We start from the raw sequence: 23,787 nt of genomic DNA, 5'->3' as shown, positions 1-23,787 counted from the left end.
TTGTAAACTTGATAAGTAAAATTAAATATTAACTGTTAAGGAATCACCTATATGCTTTGTGCTTAATTTTAAGAGTGATTTTTCTTCAACATTAACATTTAATCTGATTATTATTGTTAGAATTGATTTATATATTGTCCTGAGATTCTACAATCGGTAAACAGACATAACAAGTAGGGCATCACATAGCATTTTGGACTTCAGATTATAAAATGTGAAAGTGCAAATGTTTTAATTGTACCAGTGATGGTAGGTGGGGGAGGGGACTTAACCTGTCATTTCACAGACTTTGTTGAAGAAGTGGGTTTTAAGGGATTTTTGAAAGACTTTAGATAAGGGGAGAGTCTGATAACTAAGAGTTATTCCGGAGTATAGGTGCATTCTTTGAGAAGTCAAGAGACATTAGATAAAAGGACAGACAAAGTCCATCAGCTGAGTGGGGTGACCAGGAGGGTATGTATTTGGACATAAATGTGGAGATGTAGGTAGGGGAATTGATATGAATTTCTTTGTAGGTGAGAATCATGATTTTTAATGTAACCCTGATGTATACAATACGCTTCTGTCGGTCCAAGTCTGAAGGGGCCTTTCTAAACTATTTTGAATCGGTACGAGGAGACAATAACAAGGGGTCACACCGGGCCCCCTAGAGGCACAGGCCCTGTCTGCAATCTGTATTATATTCTAAGAGGTTGGGAAGCTCTGATATATATTTGTGAGGTTTGGTGGTTGAGCTTAGGCGCTTCTATTAACTGTTGAAGGTGAGGATCACTCTCCTTTCCCCACCTCCTGCACAAGTGGCAGGGTTATAAAATAAACTGAGGGGTATAAGGTCCAGGAAATTCCTTCTCACCCCATTCCTAGGCCCAGGGAGGCATAGACCTCATCCAATGGCTCCCCTTCAACCCAAATCCTGTTCCCTGTAGGTTGAGAGGTTTATAAATAAATAAAATACCATTGGTGGCCATCTATGCCCCCTCCCCCCACCCTTTTGGGGTACATAAACACACTTTTGGGAACCAGGAAGGTGAAAAGGGAAAACTAGTTCAGCCCCCATGATAAGGGTGAGAGGTGCATGGGATGGATTGCATGCCTTACGTAGACTATTTTTTAGTAACCATCACCTTCACAATCTTCTGAGAAAGATGTATTCAGCAATACCGACTCCTCTGTTTCTTTTGTTATGTGTCTCTCTTTCATTTTCTGTTAAAAAAAAAACCCTGATAATTATTTTGATTTGACTTGATTATGATTTAACTTGTACACATAGGGTATTCCTGTTATCAGGGGTTGTAGACTATACATTTTGTCTTAATTTTGTTATCGTTTTGGAAGTAGAATTACCTTTGTTAAGTCCCTATATTGTCTGATTTTTAGAATCATATACTTTTGTGGGTGGTTTTGATAATTTAGAAAATCCTTGTAATTATGAAAAATCCTAGGCATATTGTGCATTTTTTAAAGCAGGGCAAATACTCTCTCCGCCATTTGTAGTAGCTGTGTCAAAGAAAGGACAATTTTTCCTGAAATAAACAATGTATAATTTTGTGCAAGCAAATTAAACAGGAAAGAAGGAAATTACGGTTAAAAAAAACAGCAAAAGTGTGTTTGTGTTTAAATTGTTTTAAAATTTAAATGTAAAAATAAAACAGCTAATATTTTCAAAAATCAAATTGTTTCCTTTGGGTATTTAAAAAACGTTACTATGAAGAAGCAGGCTGAAAACACCAATCTAACGCAAGCTATGGTTTAAACTACTGAATGATAAACCAGCTTCTGCTCATTTTATAGGATAAACATTTTCACATTAGGGTTTTATATAATTAAAAAAACCGCTGAGGTATTTCACACAGAATTATATTTTTAGAATTAATAGGAAAGACAATTCTCTAGTTTTTATAATTATAAAAAATGAATTCCATAAATGCCAAGATTTTTTTTTTTTGAACACTGTTTAACACTTTTGTGTCCATTCACAAGTAGAGTGGTTAGTGGAATTAAAGGGTATAACAAATAGGAATGTTGTTTTCAAAGGCATGTGAGTGCCTGCAAATTTGTGAGGTTCGGGCACAAGTATGTCCTGTCCTGAAACACTAATCTTCTCTGGATGCAATACACATACATGTATACAAATAATAATAATAACTAAACTTGTGCGTTCGGATTTGTACATATTTTGAAGCAAAAAACACATTGCCAATATAATACACAGTGGCAAGAAAAAGTGAACCCTTTGGAATGAAAGCATTTATGTATAAACGTGTGTACAAATATGATATGTTCTTAATTTAAGTTACAATAGTGAACAAACACAATCTGTTAACTAATAACACAAATATTATTGTATTGTTATTGTCTATATTGAATATATCATTCAAACATTCACAGCGCGGGTTGGAAAAAGTATGTGAGCTCCTAGGCTAATCACTTCAACAAAAGCTAATTTAAGACAGAAGTTATCGTACCTGAAGTCCAATAAATGAAATGGGATTGGAGGTGTGTTTTAGAAAATACTTTGACATAAAAAACACTCAAATATTGTGAGGCATGAATGCCTAACATTGAAGTAAATATTGAAGTGGCCCAGTCAGAGCTCTGACCTTAACCTGCTAGAGTAGCTATGGAATGACCTCAAGAGAGACGTTAACACCAGGCATCCTAAGACTATGCTGAGCTTAATCAGTTCTGTAAGGATGAATGGTCTAAAATTCCTCCTGAAAGTTGTGCATGTCTGATCTGTAGCTACTGAATGGGCTTGTTTGAGGTTATTGCTGCCAAAGGAGGTTCAGGTTCTACCAGGTATTAAATCCATGATTCACTTACCTTTTCCACCAGGTCTTTGAATGTTTAATGGGTGTTCAAAAAAAACATGAAATATTATCATTTTTGTGTGTCATTGTGTTTGTCTATACTTGTGACTTACTGTATCTATGTATGCAAGGGCATATGTCTGTCACAGCAACACTTGAAATGTAGTTAAAATGTCTACATAGGGTGACTTAAGATGACCTAGGGTGATTTGCCCTATAAACAACAAAGTGTTTTGTGACCACTGATGTCCAAGCCGCAGGGCCCCTCCTTTGAACTAAAAAGATCTAAGATGTATTTATGAACAATAATTAAGAGCACATGAAAGCTAGGATGCAAAATAAAGAAAATAAAAACAGGAATCATCCTAGTAAAACTCTTTTTGTGTAAACATGTTGCACACACGTACCTGCAAGCAGTAAAACTGGCACAGTGCTAAATAATTGTTGTTTGCACACCATTGTCCATTTTAGCTATAACTGCTTCCTTCTTAACTACTAATTCAGTGCTGTCTTGTTGAAACATAGAAGACATCTAACTTGTTTAAGCATTGTTAGTATAAACATGGCACATTGTAGGACAAAAAAACACATAGGGGGTTATTTATGAAGGGCAATTATGTTACAAAGTTTTCAAAGTGGTCCTTTGCCCATAGCAACCAGTGGAATGCTCCTGCTAATTGAACCATTCCATTGAACCATTCCGTTGCTCCAGACCTTTTTTAAAACATTTACCAGAACTGCTCTTTATAAAAGGAGCTTTTACAAGCCCTGTGGAGTAATAATATAATTCTGAAGCAAAACATTTAATGTTTAGCAATTTGTTTCTATGGTGATAGTAAGGTATGTTAATTAAAATGTAAAGTCTTGTTTATAAATATGACATATTACCTTAACTGGTTAATTGTTCAAATTATATTTTAAACTTAAAATTTAAAGTTTTAAAGACCCATACTAATGTTTGTTCTTATTCTAAGTTTCAAAAGAAATAAATAAACTAGTCTAATTAAAACTTACCTGTTACCTTGCAACAGGTCAGTTTGTAAAATTTCTACCCTGGTAGATTTGCCCCAGTCCACTATGAGTGCTATTATTGTGAAGAGTCTATAAGTAACAACAGTTCAGCCGTAAAGTGGTAGACCATACACAATCGCATGGCATGGCCACTGAGTTCAGAAGTGATTAGCACATAAAGATCCATGTCGTCTGTATCATCACTCACTATAGAGTTCCAAACTATATATATATATATATATATATATATATATATATATATATATATATATATATATATGTATAGGACATAGTACACATGATAATGTTCCTAAAAAAACATATTCTCTCATCAGTAAGCAGTAAGACATGACCCCCCAAGGAGCTTACTACTAATTTTAGTGAGTGTTGGCTCAGTGGAATGCTTTGGACTGAAACTAGATTGTAGAGGGTCAAGCAGATAGTTAGAGGAAAGAAATTAGCTAGTTAATTTTAATTTAATCGTTACAGCGATTTGGATGCTAGGGGGGAGGGGAAACTGGATGGTAGTTTGATGGGGATGTGGGATCAACGTAAGATTTCTTTAGAGTGGGAAAGCATGTTTAAATGGGGATGTGGATACTCCAATGGAAAGAAAGAGGTTACAGACATTGGTTAGGGTTAAATTAATGACACCAGAAAGAGATGTGAGGGCACAGGGTCGAGGGGGAGAGTTGCTCAGGTTGGAGTACAAGAGGTGACTGGATTAAAGCTGTTGAGGTTGGCTGAGGGTGTTGAGGGTGGCTTGTGGCAGGAATGGGTAGCAAGGTCTTGGGGAGAGAAGGTGAGGGAGGTGCTGGGGGGGCAGAGAAGTGTGTTGAAAGTGGAAAACAGATGTTTAGGGTTGTGAGATTAATGAAACAAAATATGTTTGGAGAAATAAAAATTTGATGTATAGGAACGGAGCATATGTTTGAAAAATGTGCCTGCCATGTCTTTCTTGTTTCAGGTATGTTCTGTTTTTTACTTATATTATATTTGATAGTTTATGGAGTTACCATACCTGGGAACTCTCTGGGATTTTTGCCAGGAGACTCCGAGTGAAGCACTGCTTCTCTGGGTCTCCGGGTTACCACGGGGAAATTCTGGGTCGCGGAAGTGGTGTTGCGGCACACCTCACTCCCTGCCCCCTTCCCCTAGAAAAATGGCTTCATCTTGCGTGTGGGGCTAGCCACTGACATCAGCTGGACCACCCAGTTCCCAGGTATGCATAAAACCAGTTAAACACCGTTATATACTTCTAACTTCATTTATATTGTTAACAAAATTTTAACAAAATTCTTCTTTTTTTTCTAGTTTGTTGCCCAGCCTAACTGTCAACAGCTGCTTGCGTCCCGTTGGTATGATGAATTCCCAGGCTGGAGGAGACGACATTGGGCAGTAAAGATGGTGACGTGTGTCATAATAGGATTTCTTTTTCCTGTCTTCTCTGGATGCTACCTGATAGCTCCAAAAAGCACACTGGGACTCTTTATAAGGAAGCCTTTCATCAAATTCATATGCCACTCTGCATCATACTTGACTTTTCTGTTCCTTCTTTTGCTTGCATCACAATACACGGAATATAAGATGCGAGAAGGACCCGCGCCTACCATTGTTGAGTGGATGATATTGCCATGGGTTTTGGGTAAATGCATTCCTAAAGAAAATACAATACAAAGGTTGAATGCTTTAAGTTTAGTTTCTTTGTTTTTCTTCAATATTTATTGAATGCATGTAGTCATTAGTTGCAGTTATATTAAACAACAAAAAAAAAAAAACTAGCTGCCAAAGCTAGTTTTTGAATTATTTCTTGCATATTTCATGGTTGAATGTTGTATATCCATTTAGAAGCTAAAAAATTCTATATATGATATATAAAAAGTAGTTCTTGTTAAAAGTGGTTTATCACCATAGCAACCATATGCAAATGCCAAGCAACACCCCCCTGGTTGCCATGGTGAAAGAATCGCTTTTAAACTTTATACATAAGCCTCATTACTAAACATGTGCGAATGGGCCAAAAATGATTGGGACAAATTCTGTTTTTGTCCATCCATTTAGGATAAAAATCAGGGTCTGTTTTAAATTCAGATACAAAGATCGCTGCTCGACACCCACATTATCTCTCACTCACACTGTCTTATACTCTCACTCTCTCACACTCATTTTCTTTCACTCTCTCTCTCATGCTCTCTGAATCTCACCATACCTCATCTGCCGACCACTTCCGCTTCTGTGTCTCGCATCTTCTTGTTCTGAATCTTCTTGTTCTCGTTTTTCCTCTCTCCTATCTTCTTTTTATCTTTCCTGTTTCTTCGTCCGCATCTCAGACATAACCTCCCAGCAAACGTCCGCCAAAATGGTGTTGTCCTCTCCCCTGATCCTTCAATAAGGGGAGAGGAAGTCACCAAAAGCTCCACTATTTTGGTGGAAGTTCATACGAGGTTATCTTAGGGCAATTTGGCAGAGCTTCGAGGTCACGTCAGCGGAGATGCGGACTAAGGAAGAAGAGAGAAAAGAGAATAACAAGAAGATGCGAGACACGGAAGCAGAGCTGTGAGACACAGAAGCTGACCTGTGAGACACAGAACTGGCATAGAAGGTAAGGAGACATTCACAACAGTGAGAGAGTGGGAGTATAAGAGCCTGTGAATTGTTTTCTTTGGTTTTGCGTGGGGTTCTGACTTCGTTTTCTGAGATCTGTATGAAATTAGGAAAAACGCAATTTGCAATTTGTATGAATTCTATTACACAAGTCTACTCATTACCATTTGTTTAATATACTCAAATGTGCCAAATGAACTTAACTGGACGGGGAGTGGAGCTGGGAGGATATGGGAGGGACAAACACATCTTCCTGTCTATATTTATTAAACAAACTTACCTGGGATCAGCTATGATTTCCAGAGCTTATGACCAAAATCTGCAGGTATTTTATTGTGCTTTTTGAGAATTCCCTACATCTGTACTCATTTATTTATTATAAAGAAATAATCACTTGACTCACACTACCTCTCTTTCACTCTGCAAATATTAAATATTAAAAAAAATAGCACTATCATATTCCATAATGTTGTATAACAGGTAAAAATTATTACTATTGTAGTATGTATAGAGCATATAGCATAAAACAGTCACACATAAGAAGGGGTAAAACTGAATAACTGTGCTAAATAAATGAAAGTAGAAAATAATACATTCCATAAGTATATTACAACTCATTTTGCTACTCAAGTCACTCTCATTATGCCAGAGGGTGATGGAAGTCATGGTCCATCAAAGATCATCATCATTGCATACTGTGAAGGAAAAAATTATTTGATCCCCTGCTGATTTTGTACATTTGCCCACTGACACAGACATGATCAGTCTATAGGTTTATTTGAACAGACAGAGAGAAAATCCAGAATAACGTATTTTCAAATAATATATAAATTGATTTGCATTTTACTCAGTGAAATAAGTATTTGACCCCTTTGCAAAACATGACTTAGAACTTAGATGTTTCTTGTAGTTGGCCACCAGGTTTGCACACATCTTAGGAGGGATTTTGTCCCGCTACTCTTTGTAGATCCTCTCCCAGTCATTAAGGTTTCGAGGCTGACGTGTGGAAACTCGAACCTTCAGCTCCCCCCATAGGATTAAGGTCTGGAGACTGGCTAGGTCACTCCAGGACCTTAATGTGTGTCTTCTTGAGCCACTCCTTTGTTGCCTTGAGCATGTGTTTTGGGTCATTGTCATACTGGAATACCTATCCAGGACCCACTTTCAATGCCCTGGCTGAGGGAAGGAGGTTCTCACCCAAGATTGGATGGTACATGGGCCCCATCCATCGTCCCTTTGATGTGGTGAAGTTATCCTGTCCCCTTAGCAGAAAAACACCCCAAAGCATAATGTTTCCACCTCCATGTTTCAAGATGGTGTTCTTGGGTTCATATGCAGCATTCCTCCTCCTCCAGTTGAGTTAATGCCAAATTTTGGTCTCATCTGACCACAACACTTTCCCCCAGTTCTTCTCTGAGTCATTCAGATGTTCATTGGCAAACTTCAAATGGGTCTGTACATGTGCTTTCTTGAGTAGGGGACCTTGCGGGTGCTGCAGGATTTCAGTCGTGCAGGGCATAGTGTGTTATCAATTGTTTTTTTGATGATCATGGTCCTTAAGATAATTGACAAGATCCTCCCATGTAGTTCTGGGCTGATTCCTCAGCGTTATCATGATCGTTGAAGCTCCACAAGGTGAGATCTTGCATGGAGCCCCAGACTGATTGATATTTACAGTTATTTTGTATTTCTTCCATTTGCGAATAATCGCACCAACTGTTGCCACCTTCTCACCAAGCTGCCTGTCAATGGTCTTGTAGCCCATTCCAGCCTTGTATAGGTCTACAATCTTGTCCCTAACATCCTTGGACAGCTCTTTGGTCTTGCCCATGGTGGAGAGTTTGGAATTTGATTGATTGCTTCTGTGGACAGGTGTCTTTTATACAGTAACAAGATCCCGAAAGAACAGGCTTCTTTTAGGCCCCCAAAAGAACAGGCTTTGTCAAAGTGCTGCCTGGGTCCCAAAATGCGACTCCTGTGTTCACAGGATCTTCTATGAGCGCAGTAACTAGTGAATGCACATTTTTTTGCCACAATGTCAGTAATTTTGGTAATACGTCCATAAATCTGCAGTCCTTAATATGCAGTTGTGATTTAGATGTTATCGACGTAGTCTTGACAATCATAATTAAATTTAGCTTTTTTGTCTGAGATTGATGTTTGTCAGTTGCCAAGAGTTTGGGCTGTCCTGTTCTTTCATTACATAAATGTATCTAATGTTAATGTGACTTTTAACAGAAAAGGTCACTTGCTTAGTTAATCCACAGCAAAAGTGGCCAGAAATTAATGATGTGGCACACATCCATAAACAATAAATTTAGTGCAGTTTTTTGTCAACTTACGTATTGTAGACTTCATTATGCAACAAGTAATTTGGGAGCACAGCCAACCCTCTGACTGTTGACATACGGGAGAGAGATTAGAGCATGGCTACTATAATGGTAAAAGGCTTGTATTATACATAAAGGCCGTAGACCCAATCTGAAGGGTCAGAAGTTTAAATATAATGTAAGAAGCTTTTACTGTACTGGGAGGGTAGATGATACGTAGAGCAGCCTCCCATCAAAAAGTGGTAGGGGCTTATACAGTGATGGAATATAAACCTGCATGCACTAATTAAGGTGTGAATCTCTACATCGGGAAAAATGAGCCAAAAAGTTCTTATGTCTTTGCCCATATTTTCTCTGTGTGCATAAAAATTTTATTGAAAGGTTCACCCTTTGGAAGAGGTATACTGTCTGCTTACTTGAAGACTGATTCCCATGTACACAAATGTACATGTATATTTAAAAAGCCTCTGCTAAATGTGGTATGTGTGCATGTCAAGTAATCAATTGTTTTGCCTTTTCATTTTAATTTTTTTCTGCTTTTTTGTAAGAAATATTTTTATGGTTGTTGTGAATCTAGACATTAGTGGTTAATTATTTAGCAGCAGCATTTAGTAACAGCATAATCGCAAAACAATAAAAAATGAGTCTTGAAGTTTAAAATATTGTCTTTATAATGATGAGTTTGGGTATATAAAAATGAGCTCAATGCTTCTTAAAGGATGTCTGAAAATCTAAACGCCATAGAAAATGTTGGTTTGGCATTCGCAATAGGAAGCCTTCATAATAGGTTGTGTGAATTTCGCATGCTGTGCGTCTTTAAGCTGTAGTCTTCTTATTTAATGTAACGGTTTAAAGATTTGAATCAGAGTATTACAAAAATTGTGATGAATCAACAGTACCACTATCAACCTTCACAGATCTCCTTGTTAGATGGTAATTTTAGTTTGTTGAAAATATGTGAAAAGGCTAAAATAAACCAAGTGTTATCTCTGATAGATTTGTTGAAATGCTAAATTGAGCATTTTGATGATTTTGTAAAATATATATATATATATTTTTTTTTTAGCTGTATAGTCCCTGTAAAAAAAGTATTGATTGTTATCCACATTCCTATTGAATTGCGGAAAAATTCACTTTCCGAACCTAGTTTGTGTAGGGCACAGGTCTGTATTTTATAAAGATGGGTATTCTTTCTTTATTTATTTTTTTAACATAGTTTATATTTAATTTTAAATGTTTGTGTTAGGAAGGGAACATCCTTATATGAATTCTTATTGTTTAGTTCCAATGAGTAAAATATTTTTATCACATTAAAAAAGCAGTATTTATTTTTTTAACATCCTACACGCTTACGAAGGATATACTGTAAAATGTCACATATAATTATCACAAGTTGTCTTATTTTAGGACACTGAGTGGGTACATGTTATATATGGCTACATGCTAAAATGGCGTGCATATAAAATGTCACTGTAGCCTTAGTTTCAGAAGAAGCAGGTATATTATTAACAAGTGTGTGTTATACCAGGCATTTATGGTATATAATATAGTATGGTAAAGCTTGTTTAAGTGTCCTAGACTTTGCTTTGGTACATCTGTAGCATTCTGTATATTCCTAAATGAAGTTAACAGTTAATTGTTAAGTTAGCTAGCTAGCTTTGTATACACCCTTTGTGACATCAAACCTGATTAACCTGAATCTATTTTCAAATTTAAATTAAAGCCAAATTCCTCCCTATCACCCATCTTATTCAACATATGCATCAAACCACTAGCAGACCTGATCAAGAGAGCTAGATTTCCACTGGTATGCAGATAACACCTAAATATGCCTTGGAGCATCAGAATAGCAAAGAACGCATCCCAACACCATTATCTCATGCCCAGAGACATTCTTCACTGGAGGCAGCTAACATACTACAACTCAACCCAGATAAAACTGAACTGATGGCGCTAGACTTCAGATGTCACCCATCAAGTATTACTTCCCAACAAGCAGCAGAACTCCCCATCTCAACAGGTCAAAACCTAGGAGCAATAATAGACAACACATTTTCAATAAAATCTTGAATCGAGGCAACTACGAAAACTGTTTTGAAACCACTACACTTCCTACACAGAATAGCAACCTGCTAGACAGGACATGGAAATAAAAACCACACCACTAGTCCTATCACGGCTGGACTACAACAGCGCCCTATATGAGGGCATGCTAGATTATCTGTTCTCCCCCTACAGGCAATTCAGAAAAATGCAACAATCTGGAAAACTCAAATTTAATTCCATATCTGTTGAACTGAGGAAACTACCTTGACTACCGGTGAAGCAATGCGCACCTTTCAAATAACTAACAATGATTATATAAAAGGCATTATATAAAAGTAAATCATTATAATTACAGGATAAGTTTACCATCCACTCTTCCTCAACTGCCCTTGCAACAAACAAGACATACTGTAAGGAAAAAACATAGAAGCCATGCACCTAGCATCTTAACTAGGTGCATGGCACTAGAACACCCTCCCTCCACCTATTAGGAAAACAGAAGAATTCCCTACATTCAGATGGAAGCTAACGACTTGGCTCTTTAACGAGGCATTCCCTGATAATCTACCCCTACTATTTTCCTTTTCTGGCCCCTTAACTACAAGGACAAATTGTCTACCCTGCTTATGTACTATATATGCTCACAGATAATAAGACAGACATGTAGATTATTCTGGAAGTAAAAATAAAAAGGCACATCTTACTACATGGTAACCTAGACCATAGGGAGCCATGCACAATTTGGTGGAGTGCTATGGCACTCTTTCTATTATAGTTCTATTCATATCAATTACCTTACATAGTAACATAGTAACATAGTTCATAAGGTTGAAAAAAGACCAAAGTCCATCAAGTTCAACCTATATACATATTGTGTCCCTACTGTGTTGATCCAGAGGAAGGCAAAAAACCCTTATGAAGCAGATGCCAATTGCCCCATACCAGGGGGAAAATTCCTTCCCGACTCCAAATATGGCAATCAGAATAAATCCCTGGATCAACGTTCTGTCCCTATTAATCTAATATCCATAACTTGTAATATTATTGCTTTCAAGAAACACGTCCAGGCTCCTTTTGAACTCTTTTATTGAGTTTAACATTACCACTTCCTCTGGCAGAGAGTTCTATAATCTCACCGCTCTTACTGTAAAGAACCCCCGTCTGTGCTGGTGTAGAAACCACCTTTCCTCCAGCCGTAGAGGATGTCCCCTTGTTATAGATACAGTCCTGGGTATAAATAGGTCCTGGGGGTGATCCCTGTACTGCCCCCTTATATATTTATACATAGTTATTAAGTCCCCCCTAAACCGTCTTTTTTCCAAACTAAATAACCCCAATTCTGATAATCTTTCTGGGTACTGTAGTCCTCCCATTCCCCTTAATACTCTGGTTGCCCATCTTTGAACCCTCTCCAGCTCCACTATATCTTTCTTGTACACTGGTGCCCAGTACTGTACACAGTGTTCCATGTGTGGTCTGACTAGTGACTTGTACAGTGGTAGAATTATTTCCTTGTCGTGGGCATCTATGCCCCTTTTGATGCACACCATAATTTTATTTGCCTTAGCAGCAGCTGCCTGACACTGGTCGCTACAAGTAAATTTACTGTTAACTAAAACTCCTAAGTCCTTTTCCATGTCAGTCGTCCCCAGTGTTTTCCCATTTAATACATATTCCCAGCCTGGATTTTTCTTCCCCATGTGCATAACCTTACATGTATCTGTGTTGAACCTCATCTGCTACATCCCAGCCTAAGCCTCCAACCTATGCAGATCCATTTGTAACCGTGCACTGTCCTCTATTGTGTTAACCACGTTACAGAGCTTAGTTTCGTCTGCAAAGATTGATACTTTACTATACAATCCCTCTACAAGGTAATTAATAAATATATTAAAAAGAATAGGACCCAAAACTGACCCCTGTGGTACCCCACTAGCAACAGTCACCCACTCAGAGTATATACCTGTCACTGTCCCGGCTCCGGACGCAGCCGGGAGTGTCTCCGTCCCGGCTCCGGACGCAGCCGGGAGTGTCTCCGTCCCGGCTCCGGACGCCGCCGGGAGGAGGTCTGGCCGCGGGTCCCGTACGCCGGCCGTTCGGGACGGCGGTCGGTCCTCCGCCCGCGGCTCTAGTAGCGGGCGAAGGGTTGTCCGCGGGTCCCGGGAAAATATCCTCCCGGACAGCGGACGACCCTCCGCCCGAGGTAGTGGGACACAGGGAGGCTTCGGCCCCGGGAACAGTAGTTCCCGGAGCCAGTATACTTACCCGTCCTCCGGTCGTCGGTCCGCCTCCTGGGCACGCTGCACGTTGCAGGAGGATTGATGGACGGCGGGGGGCGTGGTTTTGGTCCTGGTCTGGGAGGGGCTTGTGGAATGGCGCCAGTTTTAAAAGCCGGCTGTGCCTTTCACAAGCACCCTGTTGTGGTCTTCAGTTCGTGTATCTAGCTCGTGCATCTGGTGTCCTGTTTTTGACCTTCGGCTTGCCTGACTCTCCCTTGCTCCACGATTCGGTACCTTTGCTTGTTATCTCTGGTTTTGAACCCTGGCTCGTCCGACTACCTGCTCCGTGTATCAGACCCCTGACTCGTCCGACTACCTGCTCCGTGTATCAGACCCCTGGCTCGTCCGACTACCCGCTCCGTGTATCAGACCCCTGGCTCGTCTGACTATCCTGATTTGTGCTCCTGTCTCGTGCTGTGCCTTGCCGCGGCTGCTGCCGCTCAGAATCTATCTCCAGCTGGTGGGAGGTTGTCCACTGTTGGGATCGTCTAAGTCCTGGACTGCTGCTGCCGGGAATTCCCCTCTCAGTAGCGGTAGTTTGGGCGGAAGAACTTCTGCGGGGACGACCTTCCTTAATAGTCCAGCGAAACAGTGACATTACAACAGGGTCATGGATCCTTCTGAGCTTGGCAAGGTACTCTCCACCCACGGACAACGGCTGGATTCCCATGAAGTCCGTTTCTCCAGCATACAGGACACTTTAGACCAAATGGCCCGGGCTATTCAAGTTTTGGTGGCCAGATCTGATCCTGGCTCTGGGGGTTCTCCGTCTGCCTCCTCCACTTCCTCTCCAGTCGCGACTTCTCCTCCTGCTGCGAACACCGGGACTTCCTCCGTTCCCTCGTCTGTGAAACTCCCTGCTCCCGCTCGCTACCATGGGGAACCGGAGGCCTGCCGGGGCTTCCTTAACCAGTGCTCCATTCAATTCGAACTAACTCCTCACTTGTTTCCTTCTGAAAGAGCCAAGGTGGGATACCTGATTTCCTTGTTGTCTGGCAAGGCGCTAGCCTGGGCTTCTCCCTTGTGGGAGAGGGACTCTCCTCTTGTGTATAACTGCTCTGCCTTCATTTCGGCCTTCCGGAAGACTTTCGACACCCCAGGCAAAGCTGCTTCAGCGTCCTTGTCTCTGCTTCATACCACCCAGGGCTCCCGTTCGGTCGCTGAATATGCTATTGAATTTAAGACTCTTGCAGCTGAGGTTAATTGGTCCGACGAAGCTCTCATCGCGGCCTTCTACGATGGCTTATCAGAACGGCTTAAAGACGAACTTTCCACCCGGGATCATCCTGCTGAATTGGATGATTTCGTCGCCTTGACACTCAAGCTGGACAATCGGATCCGAGAACGTTTGTCGCAAAAGGCCATGAAACGTGAACTCAGTTTTTCTCATCAAGCACGCTCCATCTCTCCTACGAATCCTTCTATGTCTTCTGAATCCTCTGAAGAACCCATGCAGTTGGGAGCCACCAGACTATCCACCATGGAAAGATCTCGCCGTAGATCTGAGGGACTTTGTTTCTACTGTGGCCTCAAGGGCCATTTTGTTCGCACTTGTCCCAGTAAACCGGGAAACGCTCGCACCCGGACCAAGTAAAGGAGCCTTGCCCGGGTGAGCTTAGTACCGCTCCTACGTTTTCTAACAATTTACTTGTTCCTGCTTCGCTGGAATGGGATGGAAGAAAGGTTTCAGTCTCCGCCATGATTGACTCTGGGGCTGCTGGTTCATTCATTGATAAATCCTTTGCCCTCCTCCAGAAGATTCCTCTCGTCGAAGTACACCCTCCTATCGCCGTCTCAGCCATTGACGGACGACCCCTTCAACCCTCCCTCATCACACACCAGACGTCGCCGTTGCTTTTCTCCGTGGGCCTGTTCCATCGTGAAACCATATCCTTCCATATCATTTCGTCCCCCTCCTGCCCTATGGTTCTAGGACTTCCTTGGCTCCGCGTCCATAACCCGACCATCAAGTGGTCCACTGGGGATATCCTAGGTTGGGGTTTGGACTGTTCCCAGCGATGTCTTTCCACCACCACCCCCATTCGTTCTGTTTCTGCCTCGCCTATACCCTTGGTGTATTCTGAATTCAAGGACGTGTTCGATAAAAAGCAAGCGGAGGTTTTACCTCCCCACAGACCTTACGATTGTCCTATCGAACTTTTGCCCGGGACACTCCCACCGCGAGGTCGTATTTATCCTTTGTCATTACCCGAGTCTCAAGCGCTTGAAGAGTATATTAAAGATAATTTAGACAGAGGATTCATCAGAAAATCTACCTCTCCTGCCGGTGCCGGATTTTTCTTTGTGGAGAAAAAGGATGGGGGCTTAAGACCTTGTATCGACTACCGGGGCTTGAATCGTATCACGGTCAAGAACAAGTACCCATTGCCCCTTATTCCGGAATTGTTTGACCGATTGCGGGGTTCCACTGTTTTCACGAAACTGGATCTCAGGGGAGCGTACAATTTAGTTCGGATACGTAAAGGCGATGAATGGAAGACGGCCTTTAACACACGTATGGGCCACTATGAATATACGGTCATGCCCTTTGGACTATGCAATGCTCCCGCTGTGTTCCAGGAGTTTGTTAATGACATATTCCGCGATATCTCCCTTCAGTTTGTTATCGTCTATTTAGATGACATCCTCATTCATTCCTCTGATATACAGTCTCATCGCCTTCACGTACGTATCGTCCTGCAGCGCCTGCGCCAGCATCGTCTCTACGCCAAACTCGAGAAGTGCCTGTTCGAAGTTCCCCGAGTCTCCTTCCTGGGTTTCATCATTTCCGCATCAGGCTTTGAAATGGATCCTACTAAACTTGCGGCGATTTCAGATTGGCCTCAACCTCAGGCTTTACGGCCCCTCCAACGATTTTTAGGTTTCGCAAACTATTACAGAAAATTCATTCAGAACTTTTCCAAGATTGTAGTCCCTCTAACCAACATGACCAAGAAAGGTGCTGACTGCAAGAATTGGTCTAGGGAAGCTGTCCTGGCCTTTATCCACCTTAAGAAGGCCTTTGCTTCGGCCCCGATTTTGCGTCATCCGGATGCCTCCAAACCGTTTATTGTGGAGGTTGATGCCTCCGAAGTTGGAGTGGGAGCAGTCCTTTCTCAGAGGAAGGACTTCAATGACAGGCTTCATCCGTGCGCCTTTTTCTCAAAAAAATTTTCTCCTGCTGAGATGAATTATGATGTAGGTAACCGTGAACTTTTAGGTATTGTTATGGCTCTTCAGGAGTGGAGACACCTTCTGGAAGGGGCAAGGAACCCTATCACAATTTTGACCGACCACAAGAACCTTGAATACCTTAGTCACGCTAAAAGACTGAACCCTAGACAGGCCAGGTGGTCATTATTCCTTTCCAGATTTTTGTTTATCATTTCATACCGGCCTGGATCAAGGAATGTCAAAGCGGATGCGTTATCCAGGCAGTTTGTCTCCGACCTAGACTCCAAGTCTGAACCTGAACCTATTATCCCTCCTTCTCAGATTATTGCCTCCGTCTCCACTCATCTATTTTCTACTTTGGTCTCTCGTATTCTCTCAGCTCAAGCTAAAGCTCCTGTCCATAGTAAATGGCCCATGGACACCCTGTTTGTGCCGGAGCGGGAGAGGGAACGCGTTATGTCCTGGGGTCATGCGTCCTTAACCTCGGGTCACCCTAATGCCCAGCGAACCTTTCGGTTCATTCGTAGACAGTTCTGGTGGCCTACTATGCATATTGACTGCTTAGATTTTGTCGCCGCATGTACTAGGTGTGCTACTGCTAAAAACTCTCATGTCAAACCCTCGGGGTTACTTCAACCCTTGCCCGTACCCTCCCGCCCGTGGTCACATTTAGCCATGGATTTTGTTGTGGACCTTCCCCCTTCCCAGGGCTTCACCGTCGTTTGGGTAGTAGTCGACCGATTTTCTAAAATGGCTCATTTTGTTCCCCTCCCCAAATTACCCTCGGCCCCGGAGTTAGTTCCTGTGTTTGTCAACCATGTCGTTCGTCTGCACGGTCTCCCGCTCCAAGTTGTGTCTGATCGGGGGGTGCAATTCACAGCTCTGTTTTGGAGGACCTTTTGTGCCTCTCTGGGTGTTTCCCTAGCCTTTTCTTCTGCCTACCACCCCCAAACTAACGGTATCACGGAAAGAACCAACCAGTCGCTTGAGCAATTTTTACGTCTTTTTATTAATGAACACCAGGATGATTGGGCTTTACTTCTACCGTGGGCTGAATTCGCTAGGAATAATACTGTTCACGAGTCCTCCAAGATTAGTCCTTTCTTTTGTAACTATGGTTTTCACCCTTCTTCTTTGCCTTCTTCTTTCGCTCCTTCTCAAGTTCCGGCAGTAGACCTATATGTAAAACAATTACCGTTAGTTTGGGACGAAGTGCGCCGTTCTCTGGTTAATGCTGCTCACAAGTATAAGCGTTATGCGGATCGGCGTCGCCGTTTGGGTCCCTCCTTCATGAATGGGGATAGGGTATGGCTCTCCACTAAGAACCTTAGACTTAAAGTTCCGTCTATGAAATTTGCCCCCCGTTATATCGGCCCTTTTCGAATTCGTCGCAAGGTCAACCCGGTCGCTTATGAATTAATTCTTCCCCCCTCCCTTAGGATACCCAGGGTTTTTCATGTTTCTCTGCTCAAACCCCTCACCTGTAACCGCTTTACCCGATTGACTCGCCGTCCTCGTCCTGTTGTCATTGATTCCCAGGTGGAATATGAGGTGCAGTCTATTTTAGATTCAAGAAAGATTAGGAACTCCGTCTCCTACCTGGTCCACTGGAAGGGGTATGGTCCTGAAGAGAGATCTTGGGTTCCTGCTCGGGACCTACACGCTCCTGCTTTGCTCCGGTCTTTTCATAGGAAATTTCCGCATAAACCTGGTATGTGTCGGCCTATGGCCGGCCCTCAAAGGGGGGGTAATGTCACTGTCCCGGCTCCGGACGCAGCCGGGAGTGTCTCCGTCCCGGCTCCGGACGCAGCCGGGAGTGTCTCCGTCCCGGCTCCGGACGCCGCCGGGAGGAGGTCTGGCCGCGGGTCCCGTACGCCGGCCGTTCGGGACGGCGGTCGGTCCTCCGCCCGCGGCTCTAGTAGCGGGCGAAGGGTTGTCCGCGGGTCCCGGGAAAATATCCTCCCGGACAGCGGACGACCCTCCGCCCGAGGTAGTGGGACACAGGGAGGCTTCGGCCCCGGGAACAGTAGTTCCCGGAGCCAGTATACTTACCCGTCCTCCGGTCGTCGGTCCGCCTCCCGGGCACGCTGCACGTTGCAGGAGGATTGATGGACGGCGGGGGGCGTGGTTTTGGTCCTGGTCTGGGAGGGGCTTGTGGAATGGCGCCAGTTTTAAAAGCCGGCTGTGCCTTTCACAAGCACCCTGTTGTGGTCTTCAGTTCGTGTATCTAGCTCGTGCATCTGGTGTCCTGTTTTTGACCTTCGGCTTGCCTGACTCTCCCTTGCTCCACGATTCGGTACCTTTGCTTGTTATCTCTGGTTTTGAACCCTGGCTCGTCCGACTACCTGCTCCGTGTATCAGACCCCTGACTCGTCCGACTACCTGCTCCGTGTATCAGACCCCTGGCTCGTCCGACTACCCGCTCCGTGTATCAGACCCCTGGCTCGTCTGACTATCCTGATTTGTGCTCCTGTCTCGTGCTGTGCCTTGCCGCGGCTGCTGCCGCTCAGAATCTATCTCCAGCTGGTGGGAGGTTGTCCACTGTTGGGATCGTCTAAGTCCTGGACTGCTGCTGCCGGGAATTCCCCTCTCAGTAGCGGTAGTTTGGGCGGAAGAACTTCTGCGGGGACGACCTTCCTTAATAGTCCAGCGAAACAGTGACAATACCATTAATAACCACCCTCTGTTTCCTATCACTGAGCCAGTTACTTACCCACATACACACATTCTCCCCCAGCCCAAGCATTCTCATTTTATGTACCAGCCTTTTATGTGGCACCGTATCAAATGCTTTGGAAAAATCCAGATATACGACATCCAGCGATTTACCCCGATCCAGTCTGGAGCTCACCTCCTCATAAAAGCTGATCAGGTTAGTTTGACAGGACTGATCCCTTGTAAACCCATGCTGATATGGAGTCATACATTTATTTTCATTGAGATACTCCAAAATAGCATCTCTTAGGAAACCCTCAAACAGTTTACACACAACAGAAGTTAAACTAACAGGCCTATAATTCCCCGGATCACTTTTTGTCCCCTTTTTGAATATTGGCACAACATTTGCTATGCGCCAGTCCTGGGGAACAGACCCTGTCACTATAGAGTCCTTGAATATTAGAAATAGGGGTCTGTCTATTACATTACTTAACTCCCTCAGAAGCCGGGGGTGAATGCCATCTGGACCTGGTGATTTGTCTCTTTTGATTTTTTTTAGGCGGCACTGCACTTCTTCCTGGGTTAGACAGGCGACATGTACTGGGGCATTTATCTCATCCTGCTGTATATTACCTGGCATTTCATTTTCCTCTGTGAATACAGCAGAGAAGAATATATTTAATAGATTAGCTTTTTCCTGATCCCCGTCTATAACTTCTCCCTCATTACTTTTTAAGGGGCCAACGCTTTCATTTTTAACCTTTTTACTATTTATATAGTTAAAGAACATTTTGGGGTTTGTTTTACTCTCTTTGACAATGAGTCTTTCTGTCTCCAATTTTGCTGCTTTTATCTGATTTTTACATATTTTATTTTTTTCCCGATAGCTTTTTAGTGCTTCCTCACTGCATCCTGTTTTAGTAGCTTAAATGCCTTTTTTTTGCCATTTATTGCCCCCTTTACATTTTTATTTATCCACATTGGTTTTCTCTTGTTCCTGACTCTCTTATTCCCATACGGTATGTACCTTTCACAGTGAGAATTTAAGATATTCTTAAAAATCTCCCATTGAGTGTCTGTACTCTTGTTTTTGAGGACATTTTCACAATTTACAGTGTTAAGGGCTTCTCTTAGTTGATCAAACTTTGCCTTCCTAAAGTTCATAGTTCTTGTGGCTCCTCTAAGAGTTCCCTTATTGAAGGACAAGTTATAATGTATCATATTGTGATCACTATTTCCTAGATGCCCCTGACCTGCACATTAGTTACTCTGTCAGGTCTGTTGGTTAATATTAAGTCCAGTAGGGCGCCCCCTCTGGTCGGGTCCTGTACCATTTGGGACAGATAATTATCCTTACTGATAGTCAGAAACCGGTTTCCTTTATGAGATTCACAGGTCTCGGTTTCCCAGTTTATGTCGGGATAGTTAAATTCCCCCATAATAACCACCTCATTGTGATTAGCTGCCTTGTTTATTTGCTTTAATAATTGATCTTCTGCTGCTTCCATTATATTTGGTGGCTTATAGTAAACCCCGATCAGTATTTTATTATTTTTCTTTCCATATATTTCTACCCATAATGACTCCACATTATCATTTCCCTCACATATATTCTCCCGCAGTGTGGCCTTTAGGCTGGACGTTACATAAAGGCAAACTCCTCCCCCTTTTCGTTTTTTTCGATCCTTCCTGAATAGACTATAACCCTGTATGTTAACCGCCCAGTCATAGCTATCATCCAACCATGTCTCTGTTATACCCACTATGTCATAATTTTCTTCAGACATTATTAACTCCAGTTCGTCAGTTTTATTGGTCAGACTTCTGGCATTAGTAAGCATACAATTTAGAGGTGTATGTTTTTTTTCCCTATGAAGCCTATCCCTATTAACTATTCTAACCCCTCCCTCCGTTCCACCCCCAGGTACATTTATAAGCCCCAGCTCTCTATCTACACTATCTTCCCCTTCTATATTGTAGTTTCCCTCCCCCCCTTTCCCTAGTTTAAACACTCCTCCACCCTTCTGGCCATCTTCTCTCCGAGCACAGCTGCACCCTCCCCATTGAGGTGCAGCCCGTCCCTACCGTAGAAAAGTTGGCCCAGTTCTCCATGAACCCAAACCCCTCCTTCTTACACCAGCTTCTGAGCCACTTGTTTAGCTCCCTAATCTCCCGCTGCCTCTCTGGTGTGGCACGTGGTACAGGTAATATTTCAGAAAATACTACCTTGGAGGTCCTTGCCTTAAGCTTGCTACCGAAGTCCCTGAAATCATTTTTAAGGACACTCCGCCTACCTCTCACTTTGTCATTGGTGCCAATGTGCACCATGACTGCTGGGTCTTCTCCAGCCCCTCCCAGTAATCTGTCAACCCGATCAGCGATGTGCCGAACTCGAGCGCCAGGCAGACAACACACTGTTCGGCGATCCCGGTCTTTGTGACAGATCGCCCTGTCTGTCCCCCTAATAATTGAGTCCCCCACCACCAGCACCTGTCTGGCCTGCCCTGCGCTCCTCCTTCCCTCCTTACTGGAGCAGACACCCCTCTGGTCGTCAGAGGCAGTGACTTGCTGCAGTACTGCTAACTCTGAACTAACATCCCCCTCATCTGCCAACCGGGCAAACTTGTTGGGGTGTGCTAGATCAGGACTAGCCTCCCTGGCGCTTTTCCCCCTACCCCGCCTTCTAAATGTAACCCAGCTAGCTGCCTGACTGTCCTGTACCTCCATCCCACTATCCTCCCTCACCTCTACCTGCGAGAGAGCTTGCTCAGTGAGCAGCAGACTCCTCTCCAAGTTGTCAATAGATCTCAGTGTTGCCAGTTGCTCCTCTAGACTCAGGATTTGTGCTTCCAAATGAGCAACACGCACACATCTCGCACAGCAATATGCACCTTCGAAGCGTTGCTCAAGGATTGCATACATTGAGCAGGATGTACACCTGACCGCATTGTCAAACATGGAGGACGTCTTGGCAATGGGGATAGCTCAAATAACTGGCAAAAACAGACAGTAAGGCGCAAAATATATATATAAATATATTATATGGAATCACAAGGATTTATACTTTATCCTCCTTCTTGCTTTTTAACTCCTTCTTTGCTTGTAACTCCTCACTTAGAGATGTCACTTAGGAGATTCGCCCCAGCTCAGGATTCGCTTGTGTGTCCAAGCTAAATGCAACTGCAAAAGCCAAGCAAAACTCACAGAGAAGGTTACTTAATTAGCAACACACCTGAAATAGCCCTTACCCTTTTTTTTTTGCTTTTTTCAACAAAACTTTACACTGAACACAACACAAACAAACAGTGCTCCTCCTTGCAATAGTAATGAATATACTCTCCTTCTTTGCTTGTAACTCCTCACTTAGAGATGTCACTTAGGAGATTCGCCCCAGCTGAGGATTCGCTTGTGTGTCCAAGCTAAATGCAAATGCAACCTTGATATTGTCAATGGAGTTTTCTTTTTCCAACTTGCTCATTTGTTGTTCTGCTGCAACTTGACATTTGATAAATCTGACCCTATCCATCACCAACCCTCATCCAGTTCCTCGTTCCCTCCTCTCCTACCCCATACCGTATCCTGTATCCTGTGGCCTGACTCACAGGTAACGATTTTGGATTTGTATTCAAACTTGCTTACCATCTGACCCCTGAATTTGGGGTCTGTGTTTACTTCTGCCTTCTGTCTGCCAACAGTCTCGCTCCTAGCTGCCTGCCTAGAGTCTCAAGTCTTGCCACTTGCCAAGAGTCAGCAGTATGTCTGCCAGCCAGAGACTCCTGTCCCATTTGCTATAAATTGCATTCTCTATTGGTAACTTGTGGGTGGGCAGCGCAAAGCGGTGTCTATCTATGTTAGGTTTCTACCTTATTGACCTGGTGGGTCTTAACTTGAGGTGCCATTTAGTACCCTGACTTACATTATAATAATCTTAACAAAATATGTTTTGGTATATATTCTTAATTTAAACAGCAACAAGTATTAGGTTCTATTTTCTGACATCATACTCTCTTTGGGATATTTAAACATATTTACAGTATGGTCCATCAATGCTATAAAGACCATTATTCTTTGGGCTATCAAAGAGTTAAAAAATGCAAGCTATTTTCTATAATTTGTTTTCCACTCATAACTTTGTGAAGTAGCAGTAAAAATAGAATAGAATGTAATGTGGGAGAATATTAGCAGGGGACCAGAAGGCTAACAAATTATAAAAAACCAGCTTGTTTTGTGTAGTTTTGTACATTCCCACAGCTCTATAAATAAATTGAATATATGGTTTATGTAATGTTTTCTGAACAACACTTTTTAATAATAGAGAGTGATTAACAACATGCTGACTGGTCAAAGAAAAACTGACTTATATTTAGAGGATTTATTGATGTTTTGTGTACTTTGTTTAAAAACAGTTGGTTTTGGGTTGAGACCAGTTGAGGTAGCCGGTAGGGGCCCTCCTACATGTACATGTATGTGCAAATAGAATAGGCTGACACTGTTAGATACTTATTGATAGTGGATTGTGCTCAGCAGAATCCATGCTATTTAACAAAAGCTGTTTTCATGTTTTATTATTGAAGCTACTAACTGCCAAAGCCCTCATAGAAAGGGATGGAAGGAACTAAATTCTAAATAGAAATTATAATATACATTGTTAACTATTGCACATTCAATATTATAGAGTAGGAGCCCCATTATTAAGGGACTCTTTGGCACTGGTTCCTTTCTCGCAAGCATTGATCCTTGTTCTAAAAATTTTTCATACATGTCCATATTTTTATTTATAGATCCAGTAGGACCCTCCTGCCCCCAGGAATGGGCTGGGGATTAAATACTTAGGGTCAGTTGCATGATGGATACACACGGCCACACACTACACTT

The 23,787-nt window shown here is 42.6% G+C and overlaps 1 protein-coding gene across 1 annotated transcript in view; it reads left to right on the top strand.

The window, feature by feature from the left end:
- The window catches only part of LOC149286475 (short transient receptor potential channel 4-like), a 75,455-nt gene that overhangs the window by 24,582 nt on the left and 27,086 nt on the right, over positions 1-23,787 (top strand). The window contains exon 3 of the mRNA XM_089493906.1: positions 5,136-5,466. Coding sequence (XP_089350032.1) covers positions 5,136-5,466 — 331 coding nt within the window. The remainder of the gene's footprint in view (positions 1-5,135; positions 5,467-23,787) is intronic.

This window comes from Sceloporus occidentalis, unplaced genomic scaffold, assembly GCF_023333645.1.
Source record: "Sceloporus occidentalis isolate IW3139 unplaced genomic scaffold, rSceOcc1.0.p SCAF_68, whole genome shotgun sequence".
NCBI lineage: Eukaryota > Metazoa > Chordata > Lepidosauria > Squamata > Phrynosomatidae > Sceloporus > Sceloporus occidentalis.
The sequence above is the reverse complement of the archived record's forward strand: the minus strand, read 5'-3'. Positions and strand labels throughout refer to the sequence as shown.